The sequence below is a fragment of the Aythya marila genome, assembly GCF_965140915.1.
Source record: "Aythya marila genome assembly, chromosome: 4".
NCBI classification, from domain to species: domain Eukaryota; kingdom Metazoa; phylum Chordata; class Aves; order Anseriformes; family Anatidae; genus Aythya; species Aythya marila.
In genome coordinates, this window is record NC_139045.1 from 47,189,027 (window position 1) to 47,209,471 (window position 20,445).

A 20,445-nucleotide genomic window follows, 5' to 3' on the forward strand; every position below is an offset into this window, starting at 1 on the left:
GGTTGGGAGAGCTGCTGTTGGTTAGGTAGCAGAGTCTAAGCTGGATCTCACTCACTGGATGGTTTGTACTGCTTAGTATTGAATTAAATTCAGATGAAGCAGTACTTGCATTTTCACAAAATCTTCAGTAATTTTTTTCACCTAGACATTGCTTAGAGCTTAAAACAGAAGAAAAAAGGCACTTCTGTGGCCTGGTAGTTTCGTCATTGAGTTTGCCTGGAGACTGAGGCTCTAATGGTGTTAGAGGTCCTAACCGCAGGGAGAGAGTGGGTGCTTCTGGGGCAAAAATCACTTTGGGGTTGAAAAATGTGGATAGTAATCAAGTAATTCTTAGTTCACATGTTCAAGCTTGCCCTCTTGTGAGGGCTACTTCTGTATGGAAAGGGTGAAACAAGATGAGGTGAAAGCATGTTCTATGTTGGCTTATTTCGTTGCTGAAGTTGCAGGACTCTTGGAAATGTTTTTCCCTAAGACTTCTGCTTTCCTTTGTGAGGATAAAACTAAAATATTTCTCCAGCAAGCTTAATGCAACTGCAGTCAGAAATGGTCATTAGGTCAACAGCATGAAGGATGTCATTTAGCGTTCTGGCTGCTGCACGCTTACACCACCTTCAAAGAAGGTTGTATTTACTGCAGCCCTTGTGCTGCTCTCCTGCTCTCAGCTCAAGGTGAACAGGGTCCTGGCTGTGCTACTCGCATTTGGTATTGAAAGTACTGCGAAGGAATGCAGCTGAATCAAATTTAAATACCACGGGGTTCAGCTGCAGTTAGTTTTTGTTCCTTTGGTTCTTCTGATATGCGTATCTTGGCAATGCCTTTTTTTATACGTGTGACTTAACTGATGACAGAAATTTTGTTGTTAGTATAACATTTAGGTTTTTGGCTCATGTGCTACTGGAGAAATTACTGTGCTACAGGAGACTGAAATGTGGCATTCAAATAGAGGCATAAACCAGCAGTTGCTCTTTGGTCGCTTGAGTTAATCAACAAACACTTTTTGTTGTTGGAAGAAAAGGAGGTATGTTGCTTCCTGACAGATGAGGGTGCGGTCTGTATTCTGGTGTGCAGAAAAGCACTTAACAAAGCTTATGGAAGTAGAGGAGTGGCCTGATATTCCCTGTGTTGTTTTGAAACTTGTCAAGAGAAGCAGCCATGTGTTCTGACCTTCAGGTGGTTTGAAAGTTTGTCTGTGCTTGACTTGGCAGAAACGAGCTGGAATATAATGCCAGCCCACATGCAGCAGTTGATTATTAATGTCCTTAGTAAGTGCATTTAAAAAAAAAACTTCAGCTTTTCAGCATAAGGTAAATATTCTTCACCACCTTTGGGCAGAGACTCGAAGTCATTGTGAGCACACACCTTTCTTATTTTAACACATAGAGTATTTCCTAACTGCTGAAGACTTCTGAATTGTTTACTGGAGCCATGGAGTTGTTTTTACAACCTATGAAGATCCTGCCTTAGTTGCTTCATGCGTGGCTGATACAGGATTGATATTGGTAAGAAGCAGGATGATAAAAAAGGATCACCTCCATCACATCTTGATTAGTCTAGAGCCACAGTGCAGATAGTGGAGCATAGCTTAGATAGTGACCAAAAGCTTTACGTGGAGTGGAGACTTTCCTGCTTGAGTACATGGGTTATTGATGAAATGCTAAGAGAAGGAAGAGCAAGGAGATCACTGAATGTGACATAGAAAGGTCATGTCTAATGCACATCCAGAGATCAAGGAGGCCTCTGCAATGCTATTTTTAACACACCAAAGCACTTCATATTTATAAACCTTGTGTTTTTTTGGTGTGAAGATGAAGACTGGGATGATGTTGCAGTATTTTCATTTGGGGCATTAGTTTGTATCTTTGCTACGTGCTAACTCTTAGCCTAATATTTTTCCTTCTCTGTTGCTTATAGTTTCTGTGGGTCGTCTTGCCTGTTTAACTTTATACCTGTTTTCCCATCGTCTTGAAATGTTTTTGTTTGTGAAGAAGACAATGGCTACTAATGTGCTCCAGCATTTCCTAGAGATAAGTTGCAGTTTTCATAAACCTTCTGTTAGCAACTACCTCGTGTTATTTTCAAGTAAATTGGAACACTACTGTACTCTTGTCTTTTTTGTCTTTTTTTTTTTTTTTTTTTTTTTTTTAAGGCAGCATTAAAAAGTTTGGGTCATATAGTCCTGAGCCTATGTGATGAATATCAGTTATGTTACTGTCTGGGTCCAAGGTGGTGGGATATATAGAGCTCAGTCTTTTTTTCAAAGGTCATTGAAATAATGTTAACAAGAATGCTTACACTTAAATGCTGTGATGTGCCCATGTCTCTCCTCACACATGCATGCACATAGATTTAAAGGTTTAGTGGGATATCATGGCAAGGCAATAAGTAAGGGAAGAGACATTTCTGCCTGCTGTAATGCAGCGAGGTTGTGCTGTGCTCTGGAGTAGGGCTGAACTTTGTTTTGGGATGTGTTCTGCTGGGTATGACCTTACGTTCTGTCAGTTGCTTGTATCCAGTCAGTGTTCATGTGGTTGTCTTGTCAGTCGCTAGCTGATGGTGGCATAAGTTGCCCCAAGTTCAAGAAGAGCAGAGCATTTGGTTAGAGCAGAGCATTAACATGCCTACTGACCTGCAGCCAAGGTGTGTAACAACAGTCATGGTGAGGCTAATGCAGCAAGGAAGAGCAGGATGTTAAAATTTGCACGTGCCCTGCTTCTAGGAAACACTGATGGAAAAAATGCTTCTGTTGCCCCCTTCTTGAGTCAGCTGGAGAAGACTGGTCCATTTTTGTAGTTTACCTCAAGTTTCTGGCTGAGCTATTTATTTATGCACGGCTTACTGATCTGCTGTGCAACTGATTATGTAGTGAGAAACTTCTTTGGTTGCCGTCTTCTCGTGACTCCATGGAACTGACAGAATGGTGTCGCTCTGACAGAAGAGCAGTGATAGCAGGGCCTAGGCGATGGCCAGCTTGTGTGTGTTTGCAGCTTTGTGGAGGTGAGTGGAAACCAGCAGTACCGGGTACTATTTTTCAGCTGCTGAAGCCGGGTTACCTTAACTGGCTAGCAAGAAATAAAAGCTGGTCGATATTTCCTTTGAGTTTTCATCTGTTTCTACTTCCATTTGCAAGAAGATATTACAAGCCTGATGGTACAAATAAATACCATCATTGTTTTTTGTTTTGTTGGTTTTATCTTTTTTCAGTAACAGTTTGTTGTTTGTACATTAATATGAAAATACAGGTATTGTGTGAGAAACTTTAAGGCAGTTAAGAGCTCCATACTTCAGAAACTGCCATTGAAAAGGTCATCATTAAGTGGTTGCCAGTGAGCAAGTTGCTAATTGAGATCATCTAACTGAAGGCTTTGATTTGACAAGCAGGTGGGGTCGGATAATTTGCAAAGGTCTCCTGGAACCCCAACTCTTCAGCTTTTCTAAGTGGTTAGTTCAAATCGGATACTTGATCAGAAAGAAAAAGGAGTCAAGTGTTTTAAGCAGGTGAGCTTATTTCCAATTTCTTTTTGTACATCTTTTCTTCAAAATTTGTGGAAACATACAACAAGGTTCTTCTCCTGGATGAGGTACTTTTCCCTTTTTCCCCAAATACGCATGAAATCTCTTCATGTCTTTATGTTGCTGGAATTACCTGGTTCTGTAGGCTGATAGGAAGTCACGTACACTACAGCTGTAACTCAGGCTCAAATCAACCTGCTACACTTTACATTGAGTGAGAATGAAGTGTGAATTATCTGTTAGTATAAATATTGGGTCTTCATCAGTTTATGGCTACCACCTCTTATGTTGCTGCTCTTGCACAATTTCCTCAATGTTGTTGCACTTAAACCAGTAACATTCATGTTGGTAGGTGATGAGTTGAACATCTGAGATGGTATTTGAAGAAGAAAGGGATTGTGCCCATCCCTCGCTGTGGACAGGATTGTTGTAATCTGAAAAGCAGCTTTGTACTCTAGCAGTTTTGAGATCTGAATATAGCTGAGCGTGATTTGTGCTGGAGGGAAGGAAACAAAATTTGATTAATGATGCAGTGTGTCCTACTGAGAAGCTGATGTTGGAGCTGGGTTCGTATTAACATAGAATAAATGTGCTAAAACACCTTCATTGAACAAATGTGATCAGAAGCATAAAGAGGAGAGCAGATATCAAAGTGGCAATAGGTATTTGAGGGAGCATGGCATATGACATTTCTGTCTAGCAGGCTGGAGCAAATGGTGAAAAGAAGGGACTACTTTAAGCTGCTCCCTTTGTTTTGCCCTTAAACCTCAGTTTTTCAAGACCTATTTGATGAGCAGGAGGAAGAAAAATGTATTTTGATTTGGTCAAACACTCGGGCATTTCTTATGCTGCCTTTGCAAGTCTGTTAATTTACCATATGTAAAAAAAAACATGCAGATATGTTCAGTGTGGAGAAGCGCTCAGTGGGGTCTGCTAAACACAGCAAAATGCATTGTTGTTCATTTGTTAGGTATGCTTGGCACTGTTCGGTATCGAGGGAAGAAATGGATGGCTACCAAGCTTGTGAGGATTTTAACCAAATGGGTGGAAGTTATTAGAAATAATTCCCTCTGTGCTCAGTTGCCTGGGTGGTAACAATAGGAATCCTGATCGGACACTGAACCCAACTGTCTCCTACCGTAACTTTATACCCTCGCTTCTCACCAGAAGAGAAGACTGGAAAACTAGGCCATACCAGATCCTTTGTTGAATAAAAGGCTTCAATTGTAACTGCTAAAAAAGACACTTTTAGCAGTGGGAAGTCAAGGAAATCAGCATTATGCTTGGTCACATTTTGTTGTTTTTTTTATTGGCCTCGGTTCTTGTCTGTGAGTTTAGTCAGTTGTTTCAGGACAGTTGCATTGCTATTTCTCCATTTATAAGACAAGAATGAATACCAATTAACAAAACTGGAGCGACTTGAATTAATTTCCAAGCTCTTGACGTACTGAATCCTGTCTTCCCAAACTATTTTTGGTTATTTTTCTAAAACTATCTACATAATAGTTTGACTTGGCTGTGCTTCATGATGCAGGTTATTGAGCGGAGACTTGAGCAAGCTAATTACATCTGGGAAAAGTAGATGTCATTTAAGGAACTTGGGTTTCTACTTTACTGTCCCTGATCCTGATGGGTTAAGTAGAAGGCAGAGCACGCAGCTTTTGGAAGCAGTACACCAGCAAGTTCTTAGTGGTCATCTGTACAGGAAAAAATGAGATTTGTGGAGTTTGTTCTTCAGTTGAATGGCATATGATTTAAACAGCTTGGGACGGTCCCTTCTCAGTGACCTCAACTCAAATAAAGCACTTTTCTGCTGGAAGCATTCTGCAGACTTTTGGAGCACTGCTGTGGTGGTGTGGTTTAAGCAGTAGCAGCCTGGCTGATCTCTTGGCTGTTCTCTGGCTTGGAAATTAGGGTAGAAGGGAACAGTAGCTGAACCTGCAGGTTCTGAACAGAGCAGCAATTTTATCAAAACACCAGGGATGCTGAGGACAAAAAGGCAACTGTCTGGTATGTCGCAATCTTTTTTCTCTCGGTACAGGAGTGTTTGGAAAAAGAAAGTCCTTCTTCTAGTAAATATTTTTTTCCTTGTCTTGTTCACTTTTTTCTTATTTCTACAAGTATGCATGCATTACTGTGTAATGTGTATTAGGGATTTAGAATGATGTGGCTTGATTTAAGGGGCTGCTACCCAGCATTGAGAAACATGAGCTGTGGGGCAAGTGTCCAGCGCAGTTGGTTTGTTCTTTTACTCCAGGGATAGCTTATTGAGTGAAGACCACGGCAAGAGGGTTTCCAGTTGCCCTGTGCAGTGCACTGTATGGTGGAGTGGTGCTTTAATCACTTGGATCATGTGAAAGAAAAGCTATGGCCAAGCTACACATTACACAAAGAAGAAAAAGAAAATTGTTTTAGCGTTCCTGAATTTTGTTTCAGATCCCTGCTGCATTCCTGCAGACAGGCACATGCAAACACGAGTTTCATTCATGCCAAAGGGAATTCTGGGTTTGACTGAGACAGAATGGCTGTTGGAGCATTTGTCCTGTCCCTCCTCCACATGTCCTTGTTACCTTCTGCAGCTTCATCTTTCGCTGCAGAGTGCTTCCAGGCTGTTGTGAAGACTAACTGACAAAAAGGACTTGCAGAAGGGAATGATTTCCTGCCAAATTTGTTTAAGAAAACATGTGGGCAGTTTAAAACTATTTCTGTTTCAAAAACAAGTGGTGTTATGCGGTTCGGGTCACTTGCTGACTGTTTTATGCTCAGTAGCCACAGTGAGAGATAAAATCAACTTGAAAGTCCTTGCAGTGAGTATGGGTCTAGTGCCTCAAATAAGCTTGTTGGCTTATGTGCAGGAGCGATCAGAACTGAGAATTGGAAAATGTTTGATTTAAACAAGAAAAATAAGGAAGAAATATGCAGCTCGGGTGAACAGGAGTGCTAGTGCTGTTCATCATCATCCCTTTGTGGAGAGCAATGAAAATGTTCATCAAAAATTGCATGTTAGCTCTTTTTCCCCAAAGCCTTTATTCTCTGGTACTTTCTTAAATGAGAAAAAACAGCTCTGGGAGGGTTGTGCCTGAAGGGCAAACCAGGCAGACTGCAGTGGGAGGCAGAGAGCTTTTCTTCCTTGCTGTTCTGGAAGAGGTGGGTAACTGCCACTGTCAACGTCTTTTTCTATAAAGTAGGTCTTCATTTTTCTGAGCACAAGCAAAGAGACCGTTTTCCACTGGGTGTGACAGCTTTTGTAACTTTCAACTGTGTTTCTTTCATCTTTGATCTTTCAGGGCGCTTCGTTTTCATTTGTGCCCTCTCCTACTTGATGTCAGAGAAGGCAGGGAGTGAGCTGGTGGCCCCAGTGGGATGCTTACCTCACCTGGGGCTGAGAATGTCTCTACTGCACTTTCCTGCATTTCTTTGGTCCCCTGTGCTACTGTCACAAAATCCAGGTTTGCTGCCCCGAGTTTGGCGCATCATTCTTAGCGGCAAGCTGGCTGATGTTACTGAAGCCTTATGCCGATTTCCACGTAGGCTTTTATTAAAACAAGAGAGTGGGATGCTTTGGGGGAAACCACTCTGTGAGGGCCTCTGTGAGGCCTTTTAAGCACTGATGTAATACAGGTGTGCAGCTCGCTTTGTGCCTTCAGGTAAGCCCTAAGCACCTTACCCAGTGTGTCAGTAAGTAACTAAGTTTTGGCAGTGCAGTGCTACTAGTGCAGGGTGCTGAGAAGCTATCTGTGAAAAAGCCAAGTGGTCCTGTGGAAATAGAGCTTCTTGGTGCCACTTGGGCAGTCTTTCTGGACTGCTTGGGTGGTTCATCAAGGGAAGTTGGCTTCAGGCAGGGTGCTGTCAAAGCACTGGATTTTTGCTGTGTTTTTTCCAGGAAGGAGTTCACCTAGCTGCCTGACAGATACATGTGATCCTGAGCATAAAGAAGAAGGCAGAGGATTTCTTCTTTTCCTACTTGAATTGGGGTTGGTTGTTGTTGTAGGGCTGTGGCAGCTTTGAAATACAGTGGCTGGGTGACTGATCTGTTGAGGGAGGTTGGACTGCCAGCCTGGTGGTTTTTGGACATGTGAAGGAGCTCAAGGTGCCAATACGGAAGTGGAACTGGAGTTTATCGTGCAGCAGGGGAACGGCACGGCAGCGAAGGGGAATTTTAACAGTCATGTTTGCATGCTCTCCCTGCCCTAATTCAGTAGTACAGTTTTGCAGGAAATTGATGTGAAGCACGGAACCCTTTCAGCACCTGTTGAATTCACCAAAGACAATCGATCCATGCTTTCAGGAAGCTGTAGCATGGTGGGTTCCTCTTCCCAGGGGAAGAAAATGGGATGATACTCATCACTGCAGAGTCGGGAGCAACTGCAGGGTGATGGGTATCAATGGGCACTGTCAGAAGGACCTCAGTGCAGCTGCTACTTGGGGTGTTTGGGGCAGGGAGTCATTTTGTAGAGATGGGGGTGTGGTGTTTTAGTGAAGCAGTGCCTTAGGCATCAGGATGTTTAGTCTTGAGGTAGCATGTGACATAATATGAGCTGCTTAATCCTTTATCTCCACTCCTGTAGTATCTCTTGTGTGTGATGTGATCAATCTCTGTCTCAGTATCTGTATTTGCAGATGAAAATGTGTGGACAAGCACAGATCACTTGCTTTCTGGGGGGTGTTGAAGCCAAGTGCTGTTGTCCTAGTGGCTCTTGTGCGCATCATGAGTTGCAGGGCATGGAGGTTGTACTGTGTGTGGATTACAGCCCACACCGTGCAGTCATCTGCCTCCTGTTTGGAGGCACTGTGGCAAACATCAGTATCTGAGCTCCACTGTGTTCTACACTCGAGTTAGGCTGCGAGATCGGAGATCAGAAATATGCAGAAAAAGTCATCTGACAGCAGCGAGGGAACAGAAGGAGTAAGCTCCTGGAGGGAATTGGAGCTGATACACCACTGCTGTAGTTGCTCGCAGATACAGGGAGGAAAGAAGCCAAGCTGACTAGGCTAATTGTCAAGAGTCATGCTGGCTGAGGAACGCTTTCTGGCAGGTTTAGCACAGCAATCTCAAGCATTTTGTCGTGGAGACTGGGGAGGTTGGTGTTTTCCCTCTTTTTAACCTCCTAAGTGCAGCGTGCTGTCAGTGAAAGCTCACCAGGTAGATGTGTTAGTGGCGGTTCTCTTTTTGGTAATGTATTTTGAATGGATATAGGACTGTATTGCTGGAAATTACATCTTCTGGGAGATGGGGGAGTGGTCTCGCCTCTGACTGATGTGAATAAATGAACAAACAATTTGCAAAGTTCAGCAGCTTCCTTGGCATAGCCTACAGAGAAGCTGCCTTGGGTCATTTGAGGCTTGTCCTCGTCACAAGAAATAAACGTGTGCTCAAATTGGAGGGAACTGCTCTTGTTTTAGCAGTCCTAAACTATGCCGTTAGGAGATGTGGGTGAAGGCAAGGCGCCACAGCACTGTTTCTGCACTGAGCTTCGCTTCTGGCTTTGTCTATATAAAAGTTATGATGTTGTGCTTCCATTGTTCCGCAGCGCTAATCTCAAATCCTTAGAAAAACAACTTCTTCATCTGGCAATGGAAATGGGTGGGTGTGCACAGCTCTGAACTGGAACTGAGACCGAGTGCGTCGGGCCAGTAAAAGCGCTTGTGGGAAGCTGGGCCACCTTTAGTTGTGCTAAGCTGCTCTAAACTCCCTTCTCAAAGGATTAGTTAAGGGTCTTGATCTGTTGCAACAAAGCCTGAGAGAGTGACAGAGAAATGGCTGCTTATCGAGCTGTGAAAAGAAGGCTCTAGATACTTCTCCTTGAAGACTCTGCAGGCCACAAAGATGCAGACGAGCTCCCTGAAGTTAGCCACGGATAACAATACTAATTTCTGGTTGGGATTTCAAGCCTGACTTTTTCAGATATAATATAAACAATGTGTTTGTCCTTTTAATAACTTGGGATTTTTTTTTCACCTTTTCCTTAGGTGTCGTTGTCAAAGAGGATACTTGAAGGTCATACATCAGTGGTTGTGGGATCTGTAGCAGGGTGCTTTGTTGTGGGGTTAGAGATGCTCGCGTTGAGAAGGCATCCTTTAAATCTCTCCTTGGGGTATACGGTTAAGGCAAAAGGTGAGTCCAGTTGAAAAGAAACATGACCAACCGTTAAAAAGGATTTCCTTTTTCTTCTCAGCTCACCTTCCTTAAACAAGGCTTAAGAGAATAATTAGTCCCTTGAAAGTAGGGCAGCGAGGAATAGGCCGTAACCGCGCACAGCAGCACTGCTTAGGCCTTTGTAATGTACACGCTGTTCAGAGCTGCTGGTGTTGCTGTGAATCCAGGCGCTCCTCAGGTACACGTCCAAAATCTTTTAAGAGCGGAGTCACGCTTAATGTACTTTCCAATTTTTGTGTAACGAATGACAAAACTGAAAGGACTTGAGTACAGCTAAGATGTTCTGTACTGCTTATGTTCCCTGTGTTTGTTGCAGTCTTATTAATAGCTGAGAGCTGGACATGCCACACTTGTGGGTTAGTCCTTGGTGGTGAGGATGAGCTCGAAGAAGCACGGGCTGATCCAGAGAAGTCCTTGAGCAGGAGGAGAGGTGAGGAAGCTCTAACAGGCCATTTACCCAGTGCAGAAGGCTTGTCTTTAAAGAGCTCGTGATACAGCCTGGGTGGAGAAGTGGCTAGATGGCAGCGTAACGTGTTCGTGGAGCTCTCTGCAGCTGTAATGAGCAGGCTTGTGGATGTTGTGTGGCCCTGTAAGGAACTTGGTGAGTAGCTGAAGTGATGCTTACGTGAGGTAGTGGGGAGAGAGTCTTAGGGGGCTGCAGTTGTCATCGAACCATGACATGGGGGCAGTGGAGCAGCAAGAGGAGAGGGTGACTCCAGGAGACCTGGCTGCTTCATCTCTTCACTTCATGGTTGTTGCGTGCCCATTTTTCTGTGTTTGACAGAATTTCTTGTCAGCGAAGACGTGACAGGTTACTTGCTGTGGGTAGCAGAAACTGCCTGTGGCAGGTCAAGTTCTCTGTTGTAGCATTCCTCTGACAGGGTTATTTTGACAGAAAACTTTCCATGGTGGCTGCCCAATGGTATGGGAACAGCCTTAGATCGAGATGTATATTAGTGGATTCGTTGTAGACACCAACATCTCTGGTTTATCCAGAGACGTGAGCAGTCTGTTAAGTGAGTACACCATCAGGGAAACTTTGCATTCTGCTATGATGAGTTCTTTTCAAACCCAGTTCACAAGACAGTTGATATTAAGAGTTTGTTCAGCGTTTTGGGGGTGCAGGTGGGAGCAGGAGTGAATGTGCATACCTGTGTTCAAATGGTTGGAGTGGTACCTATCAGCTATCGTGTTGTGAATGAGTACTGTCCAGGAGCACGATGGCAGGCAGTTTTACAGTAAGTTATGTGCAGATTTTGTGATTCTATTTTTTTAATATACTGTTATTTCATGCCAGTGACGTAACTTGTAATTTGTCCCCCGGTAGTGTGAAACTGGGGCAGGGAATTGAATAAACTGAGTGGAGGTGGTGGTGTTTTTCTGTTGGCATGATATTTTTTTGTGCATGGACAATTGTAGCTGAGTAGCAGTAAATGTGTAAATTTGCTTGATGTGGAAGTATGCCAAGTGCTTGCTAAGATCTGAAATGGAAAAGAAAATATTAAACGAAAGGTCTTTTTTCCTTGTGGCTCCACACTAACAACCTTTCTGTAGCTCTGTTTCAGTCTGCTTGTCTCTTTTTATTGTTGTTGGTAATACGAAGGATGAACCATAGAGGAGGGGAGGGGTTTCTGATGCGAGTACATCAGCACCTGTCTCGTCATCAGAAACACTGCAGTAATAATGCAGGTGTCCCTGCAGCAGAAACTCCGTTGGTGCCAGTCATGAGGACGGTGTTATGCCATCTCAGCAGCACAGACTGTTAATCTTCTCGTTCCCTCCCCCTCCTTTTAGAGCAGCAGTGGCAAGAGAACTGGAGTGTACAGTTGATGGAATAAGATGAAAGAAGACACTGTTGAGACATTCCAGCTGCCAGACTGGGGATTTCTGCTGAATAAGGCATTTCGGCTTCGGGAGGGTCATGGCACGTCAGAAAGGCAGCACATCTGATTATCTGTCCCAGATAACTGGAAGCAATCCGCGCTGTGCAGAAAGGAAACATTGCTCTAAGGCTTTGTGTCTGTGCTTGCAACGCTCCTGTAGTAGTGGGGTAGGCTAAGGAAGGATCGCACAACGTGTTTCTGGTTCAAAATAGATAGGAAGAAAACCACAAAAACAGTGAGGATGAAATTGAGTGGGCAAGATCCTCTGGTTCATTTGGCTTCAGCATATGCTTTCCCTTCCAGTAACCAAGAATTCAATATAGTTATTTAAAGAAAATGGTGTCTCTGGTAAATATCCAGTAAATCGTCACTTCCTCTTTAGAGCTATGTTGTGTAAATTAGGTGGTGATGTGTTTTGTTCACACAAAAATGACAAGCACTCAGATGCTTGTTCTCAAGGAAGATTTGATTAGAGAATTTTTAATGATAGTCTTAACAGTGGAAAGGTCTGCATTTTCAAGTGGCTTCAGACCTTAGGGGTAGTTACACCTGAAGACGTGTAATCTTAGCTGAAGAAGTAGAACCGTGCAATTTTTTTTGCCTTACTGTTTAGTTGGATCAAGTCGTACTGCTGCTGTTCCGTTTTGGGGTGCATATAACTAGATAGCTTTGTCTTGGTGTTACAGAGAAAGAATCTGAAGCTTTCACCGAGCTGGCCTGTGACTAGCATGTGCAAAAAATGCAGCGTATGGACGGTGTATGGACATCACAAAGTTCAGTTGGAATAATGAGCCTTTCTATTTATAAGGCTCCAAGTTAGTTCTTTGCACTTGTAATTGAAAGCTGGGTATGAATATGTAGCCCATGAAAACTGAAAACAGGATGGAGTTCAGCATCATAACCAGCAGAGTTCTGGGGTTATGTGTTTGTGTGTTAGGTTTTGGATGCTTAAGTCAAAAATGAGCGCCCAAAATAGGTGGCTTGGTTTGCCAGGTTTCAGTTATATATCATTGCTTTGTATCAATTCACTCTTCCCTCATAAATCCTGTGACCATTGACGGTTCAATGTATGAAACAGTTCAAAAATACCAAGCAGTGATGTGCAAAGAAATCTTTGTTGCATTTGAAACATGTTTTATTTCCTCTGGTAGGTACCAATTGCAAGGTGATAGTATAGAGACTGCTATTATGTGTAAAACAGGTTTCTGGGTCAGTAAATGAAGTGAATGGTAGAAAATATTTTGAATTTTCAAGGAATGCTTGTGGAAGTTGGATGAAAGATGCGTGTGCGTGTGTATGTATATATTTTTGTGCTGTGTCTTGCAGTAACTTGGAACAATTACACAGCAATCCCCAAGGGTGTAGGAGGTGATCAACAGATGCTCAGCAGAACTGTTCAACAGCCAAAAATATTTAAGAGCTGGTTTCGATAAAAGCATGGGTATGTGAAAATCCTGATGGGGTCCTGATCCCAGGCTCTGGAGGAATTTGTAAGCCCATCACCTTGAATAAGGGGTAAGGGGTTGGTCTGTGTGCTGACTGGGTGCCTGCTCCCTGCCCTGAGTGGTTGTGGGATCGGAGTGTTAGTGTCCAGCTCGGAATGAGTAAGTGACATGGGTGGTTTAAAAAAGATAAAATCTGTTGTCTTAGCAAGATGAAGGACAAGGACAGGGATAGAAATAATGAGCTCTCTGCCATTGGAGGTGCGAGGGCTAAAACTGTTCTGTAGTGAAAGCTGAGATTATCTTGGGTATGAGTGGCTGGAGAGCAAGGGGAAAGTAGCATTACTGTGGTCAGGCTCTGCTATCTTGCTGGGTGTTCCTGATGTGACTCAGGACTAAATCTGGTCACTGAATGCCTATCATTGCAGCAGAGAAAGTCAAGAATTTGAAGCTGCCTTGACCTCCTCCATGCTGGTAACTTCTCAAAGTAGGGGGACTAAATCTCACCGAGCTGGTAGATTGCAGCTTCAGATTGAAGGTGGCTTTGCAATACCTGACGGACATGAAAATCCATGTTAAATATCTTGTCATCTTTAAAAGCTGTGTACTGTTCTCCAAAAATTTTGCAGCTGTGCCAAATCGATTGTTACAGCTCTTCAAAATTGGCAGTTAGTCCTTTGGTACCTAACTAAGAAGTAACAAAATTAGCCTCTCAGATGAAGTCTGCTTTAGGTGGTAAGGTTTGCTACAGGACAGCAGTGAACGGCTGTTCTCCAGTGTGAAGTTCTTGGGCAAGGCTTTGTGCTAAGGCTTTGCTCTCAGCGGATCAATTTGGCAGCCTCTGGATATCAAGCACCAAAGGCTCAAGTGCCAAGGTAGAAATTTAGCAAATTCCAAATTAGCAATCGGTGCCTACTAGGAGGCAAAGTGTGTGGGAGTGATCTGTCAACAGCTGAGAAATAAATTGGTTTTTCAATTGTAAGGCTGTAGAAGATAGGGGTTAGCCTCCACCCCCAAGAAAAAGGGAAAACCTGCAGAGAATTTTTTCTTTTTTCAGAAAAGGTGTTTTGGGGCCTTTTGAAATGCTTGCCTGGGCTCATTAGGTTCATCCAAAACAGGTTTCAGATGTTGTTTATGAAGCTTGGATACTGAAGCTTAGAATGTTTCATCCTATTATGTTAATAACTACAACTTGCCAGTTCACAGCTTTCGAGGGCTGTTGTTAGCACCCTAACTGCTAGACGTTGAAACCGGATTTCACTCTTCTACTTTGTATTTTTTTCAAGATATGTTTACTACTATTTAGAGCATGGCTACATGTATGGCTTCAAGACAGAGGAATATTGTCTTGTGTACTTACATATTGTAAACACCTTCTAAAAAAACATCTAGGAACTTGTGTTGCTTCCAGGAAGATATTGCTGGATGGTTGGCCCAAACATGTATTCATGTTTTTTATGGTTTTTTTTTTTTGAGCAAGTGCTTTGACTGGGCTGATGACAGCGTGCGCCTAAATGTGCTGCAGGCTCAAGCAGCTCCTTGCTGCCCTCGATCTCTGCATCAGCTTCGGGATACTGCGTGTTACAGGAACGTAGTGTTTATTTTTACAACTTAAATGGGGGGTAGGGTCCTGAATGATTATTCAGTGTTTGTTTCTGACAAGATGCTGGAAAGCAGTGTGCTGTGTAAATACTGTGTGCTTACTTGCAGGATGCCCTTGGAGAAAGGCTATGAGATGAAACCTGTAAAGTGTGCTTCTTGGGTGTGAAAAATCTTATAGGTGGGAAACTTGATAGAAGGATGAGAATGTGACTGCTTAGAGCATTTTTTTCTTTAGTGCTTCTGGGTTGTCCTTATGGGACAGCTGTGATCGAGGGGAAAATACCTAAAGCAATGATAATTAAATGCCAGAGATGCTCTGTAGACTAATGATCAGAGCTATTCATGGCAGCTATGTACTGATTAAATGAATAAATAAGTCTTCTGTCGTTTGGCAGTAAGGGCTTTAGTAGGTGGTGGGTGTTGAAGAACTGTTTTCTACCATTGCTCATGAATGAAATTTTAAATAGTAGCTTTATTTATTCCATATTTTGAGGGAAACTCCAGGAAGAAGCTTGTTGGATGTTGAGTTCTATCTCTGAGGCCACATGGAGGTATGGATGTAGATTTGGAAGGCACTTGCGTGGAGAAAGCAGCTGGGGGGGAGTTCACAGCACTGTGTGTGGCGGTCGGCGTGCTGACGGCAGTTCTGCACGCACGTGGCTTGCTGGTGAGAGATTGAGAAGTGTGAGTCAGCATCGAGCACCGAGTGTCTCTAGACGTTCTATATTGCACAGTGGAGATGGAGATGTTACCACAGTAAGTAGTTATACCACAGTAACCCAGTTCAGCGTTTTCTTTGGCTCTAGCCTTGCATTTATTAAACTCTGTGTTCAGTATCTGGCATCTTACAGTCAAAACATAAAATTACTGAAATGTTGCGCAGGTTTTTTTTCAGGGCACATGCACAGGAGTCCTGGTGGATCAGCTTTTGTCCAGCTGATATGATATGCCTGTAGGTCCACGTCTCAGGTGTTAAAGCAGTATTAAAAGTGCAAAAGTACTGGGTTTTATGTAAGTAAAGTTGTTGCCCTGCTTACAAAATATGCTTTCTGTAGCAATTTATACCTCCTAGTTCTTGATTGGTGAAGAGGAAAGCTGTTTATACAGTAGCTCCCACTTGATGGGGAAAACAAAAGGAGCAAAACAGATTGTTCCAAATTTAGAGGATGAAAGCACAGGAGGGGTTTTGAGTCTGCACTTCAGAAAACAGAAAACAAGCAGTGCATGTCTGGGTGAGTGCCTGCCCACAAAGATGGGGCTTCGCAGGAACCTTGGGAGTGTGCTCAGGGGAGAGGCCAAGTGTGCAGCCCCTGACCTCAGTATTGCTGCTGGGCTTGGTAAAGCAGCGAAGAATTCTGTTCCTAATTAGAGGTGATAAAAGCACATAACGCTGAATGTTGCAGTTAAGCCTAATATCTCAATACTTGGAGTACTTGGGGCTGTGGTTTTTTGCCTGGAAAAAAAATACTTGGAACATGTGCTGGGGCACTTGTTTCATGAAACTTCATTGAGGTTTGGATTAGTCCCTCTGTTAACACTGTACTTTTCTAGGCACTCTTATATTTCTCGTCATGGCTGTATTTCATGCATCAAAACTCGTCTGTTTTGTTGGAAAGCAGTCAAAACATGGTACTTTTCTTCCCTGTAACATCAACTTCCATACAAATGATTATGGGCACAACAAACGTGGATGAGTGCAGAACATAACGTTTTATTGCGGGCTGAGAGAAGGAGAAATCTCGTAAAAGCCTTTCTGTTGGGACCGACTGAACAATTGGATTATGTCAGAGCATTGTTTGATCAGAGAAGTACCGACCGAGAACCCAGACTGATTGTTCTGATATGTGAGGTGGAGCATTTGTGTACTCTTCTACACGTTTTTAGTTAAGGGAAATAAAATACATCTGGAGACTGTTAAAAGGAAATGTCTGTTTACTTGGGCTGGTAAATGGAAATGCTTTGTCTTAGGTTTGTAGTGTCTGTAGGGAAGGCAGTATTTTCTCAGAAATGAAAGAGAATTTTCACTCCTACCAAAAGGCAGTTATGTTTTTCCCTGTTCAGAAGTCTTTGACTGCTATCATGGTGTATTGGATGCAGCGTCACGTTGAACGAGCTGGAGAACAAGACTGTGGATTTAACAAAACTCTTAAGATAAAAGGCAATTAGAGAAAGAGAGGTGTAGCTGTGGGCTTCGTGAAAAGTTCTGCAATTCACAGGTCCAAGATGGATCTCCTAGAAAAGGAAATCCAGGCGTATTTGATGTCAGAAATAGTCTAAAATAGGTATTTAATAAGTTGCATTTCTTGAGACACAGCTCTGAAATTGTGCTTGAATGAGAGTGTGTAATACAAACCTTTTCCAAAATAGCCCACAAGACAAGTCTTCTGGTGCCTTGGGCTTTTGTTGGTGCTCAGTAGTTTGTAGGTGGATTGCTTTTTTGCACCACTTTCCTTGTGTTATAGTTCAGGTGATTTATTTGTTTTTACCACACCGTTTTTGCTTTCTTAGTGGGAAGGGAAAAATGGCAAGTTTTTTCCATTTGAAACCTAAGCTGTATGAAAGACCTGCTGTCAAGGGAGAGGATGTGAGTACGGGAGAGGTTTTGGGGTTTTGACTCGTCTTAGCAAATAGTTTATAGTGGTAGCAAGATTCATGACCAGCTGTTAAATATCTTGCTCAGATGAGATTTTTCAGTTAGTCTAAAAAGTAGGTTGTTTTTTTTTTTTGTTTTGTTTTGTTTTTTAAGAGCTGGGTGAGCCAAAAATCCTTGCAACTGCTGGGTAATTTGCATTTCCAGTGGTGAAATCTGTCTCTTGGCTTCTGAACAGCAGAATAGTTCCTTTCTCTTGCTGCCTGCTGCTGCAGCAAGCTTTGTCCTTTGGAAGAAGACAAATGGCAAGTCCTCAGATGAACCAAAACCAGCCTGGAAAATGGTCAAGGAGATGCGTGGAGCAGAGTTGGCAGTGAGCAGCTTGGGAACCTGGCAAGGCAGGAGTGGGCTACTCTGTAGTAGTGGGGAGGAAACTGGGAGTTGCCTTTACCAGTATGTGTGAGTATCCAGTTGCACCGAGAGCATGGAAAATCGAGTGCGGAGAAGCAGTGTCCAGTATTGCAAGGCTATCCTCTTGTTAGCAGCTGCTGACACATCAGTGCTGCTTTAAGCACAAGTTGGAAGTCATCCCTTTGAGCTTGCCATGTTCCCAGCTTTGAAGATGGATACTCATATGTTACCAGAAGCTGTCCGACAGGAGATTTTTTTTATCAACGATAACTTTTGAGTGGTAAATTAAACAAAGCCATTTTGGAAGTAGTTCTCAGCCTAGCTTCCTAGGCAAGCAAGGTGTTGAGGTTTGAGCAAAGTGCTAGTGCCATATACTATTAAGTTTTGAATGCAGTGTTTAACTTCTACTGAATTGAGCTGGAGAAAGTTAGTTTCCTCCTATTTGTAAAAGAAGCAGGGAACTGGAGTTAGGCTGCAGAAGAACCAGTTACAGTGTAAGCTCCTTGCTTGTACCCAAGAACAGATGGGAGGATGGAGGACTTCCCCTCAGGAGTCCTGAGATGAATTGGTTACTCTGCTGGTTTGTCTGCCCTTAGATTCTTAGGGTGTTTATCTGCAGGAATCTGAACTCATGACACCCATGAGACTGACTGCTGGTAAGCTTTGGGGACAGACATAAACATAAGAATCAAATAAATTGTATTTCCATCTTGATAAATGGTATTCCACGTGGAAGTGTATTACTGCTTTTACCCTGAGACATTTGGAGTCTTCAGTGATATATGGGTGGTGACAGGTGGTTTATGTGCCTGGCAGACTTGCATCTACTTGGATTCTTTGGTTGTGGAAGAAGCAGAGGCTTTTGAGCTCTGGCGTGTGTGTTAACATGGTCTTGATAGTCTAATAAATTGTTTGATCACTAGTTAATAGACTTCAGGGTGTGTTGATGGAACTTCTGGAGGAATGTCTTTGCTGAACTATTTGACTGTGGTCTTTCTTCAACAGGCAGTGAAGGCTGCAATTGCTGGCCCCTTTTTTTTAACGGTGGTTTAGGAGACTGAGATACCAGAGAGAATTTTTCTGCTGGTCAGAAGAAAACAGATAACTTGAAAATAGCAATGATAGTTAATTTTTCTGGTATCATTTCTATCGGTTCTGCTGATAGAATTGAATGCTATGTGGGTGTAGGTCACATCTTTGGAAGGTAACCGGGTTTTGTGAAACAATTCTGTCTTCATTCAGTATATTCCTTGTGCTTTGGGGAGGTGAAAAACATACTGGCTAGAGAAGAAACTCGTGACAGTTACACCTGTGGGCCTTCTGGAGTCATATCTAGTCTTTGACATTTCCCTTGTTGTATAAAGTTGTACTTAAAGCTTGTTGAGTGCAATGTAGAGGTGTGAAGCCAGTTTCCTAGTGTATCATGGCTTTTAGTCACAGAGCGAATGGGCAAGAAGACAAAAGATAAGTTCTTTCTATGGGATTTTGGAAAACCTCATTGCTTTCTCTGAGGAAAAATACGCTAAGTCAACTCAGGTTTGGCTAACGTAGTATTTAAAAAGCAAACACAGAAGTGATGATGACTGCACCTGTATTTTTGTTGTATTTATTAGAATTTGGTCAGTAGTCACTCTTAAACTACATCTGTTGTTTTTTCAGGTTGAATCCTTCATCTTAGATCAGGATGATCTCGAAAACCCTATGTTGGAAACTGCTTCCAAATTGCTTTTGTCAAGTACTGCCGATGGTGCTGACCTAAGAACAGTAGATCCAGAAACCCAGGCAAGATTAGAAGCTTTACTTGAAGCTGCAGGTAAGTACTCGTGTCCCATACAGGTTTAATCCCAAAGCCCTGATACATGAGACCATACTGGAACTGCTTGCATAAGTCTAATCCATACGAGCATGATATATATTCAGGATGCAACACAGCATGAACGTGGCAAGGTTGTGCACATCAGGGAAAAGAAAGGAATTCATTAAAATCCTCTGAATTTTTGAAAAGTAGAAAATTAATTTCATGTCAAGGCTGTGCCTCTGATAGGATTCCTCCAAATTTGGATTTCTGAAAGCCAAAAAACTGACACCCGCCCTTGGCTTGCAGCCTTCTGTCAAAAACCGAATTGCTCAATGAGGCTTTGTTTTGTAATAATTACTGCACAAAAAGCATTGCTGGTTGCATATACTGAGTAGTTGTGAATAGTTAAATAATGTGTTCTGTGGCTTTGAGGGCTTCACTCGTGCATCTCATCTGAGCACAGCTTTCAAATTAACGTTGTAAACAGTTGATCCTTTTTGGAAGCTGTAGTTCATTATACTTGGAATGCTTTACTCAAGAGATCTAAAAGGTTCAACCTCAACTTGTCCATTTACTTCTTTTCTGGCATGTGTACCAACCTGTTGTAAATTGGAATGGAAGGAATAGGTAAACTGTCGACTGCTGATGGTAAAGCGTTTGCAGATCCTGAGGTGCTTCGCAGACTGACTTCTTCAGTGAGCTGCGCGTTGGATGAAGCTGCTGCTGCACTTACCCGGATGAGAGCAGAAAGCACAGCAAATGCAGGGCAGACGGACAAGTAAGCTGTGTTTTCTATACCATCCATTTTTTAGTTGTTTGCTACTTAGAGGTGTTTTTTCCTGTGTACTTTTGGACTATGAGATGATGAGACTCAAATGGAACCAGTGCCAAGTTGTCATCTGTGATTCTCTCCTGTTAAGTATACCTGCAGTGTCAGTTCCTGTACTGGGTAGTGAAGCAATTAGTATAGGTTACAATTCAACAATCATTCTTCAAGTAAACGTCTTTTACTTGACCAATAGTAGAAACTAAATCCCGAAGCTCGTAAGTAA

The 20,445-nt window shown here is 42.7% G+C and overlaps 1 protein-coding gene across 6 annotated transcripts in view; it reads left to right on the top strand.

Annotated features, from left to right (window-relative positions):
- The window catches only part of ANKRD17 (ankyrin repeat domain 17), an 85,375-nt gene that overhangs the window by 17,457 nt on the left and 47,473 nt on the right, over window positions 1-20,445 (top strand). For all 6 annotated transcript variants that reach the window (XM_082758897.1, XM_082758899.1, XM_082758898.1 and 3 more), the window contains exons 2-3: window positions 19,255-19,408; window positions 20,015-20,171. In XM_082758897.1, the coding sequence (XP_082615023.1) occupies window positions 19,255-19,408; window positions 20,015-20,171 (311 nt within the window). The remainder of the gene's footprint in view (window positions 1-19,254; window positions 19,409-20,014; window positions 20,172-20,445) is intronic.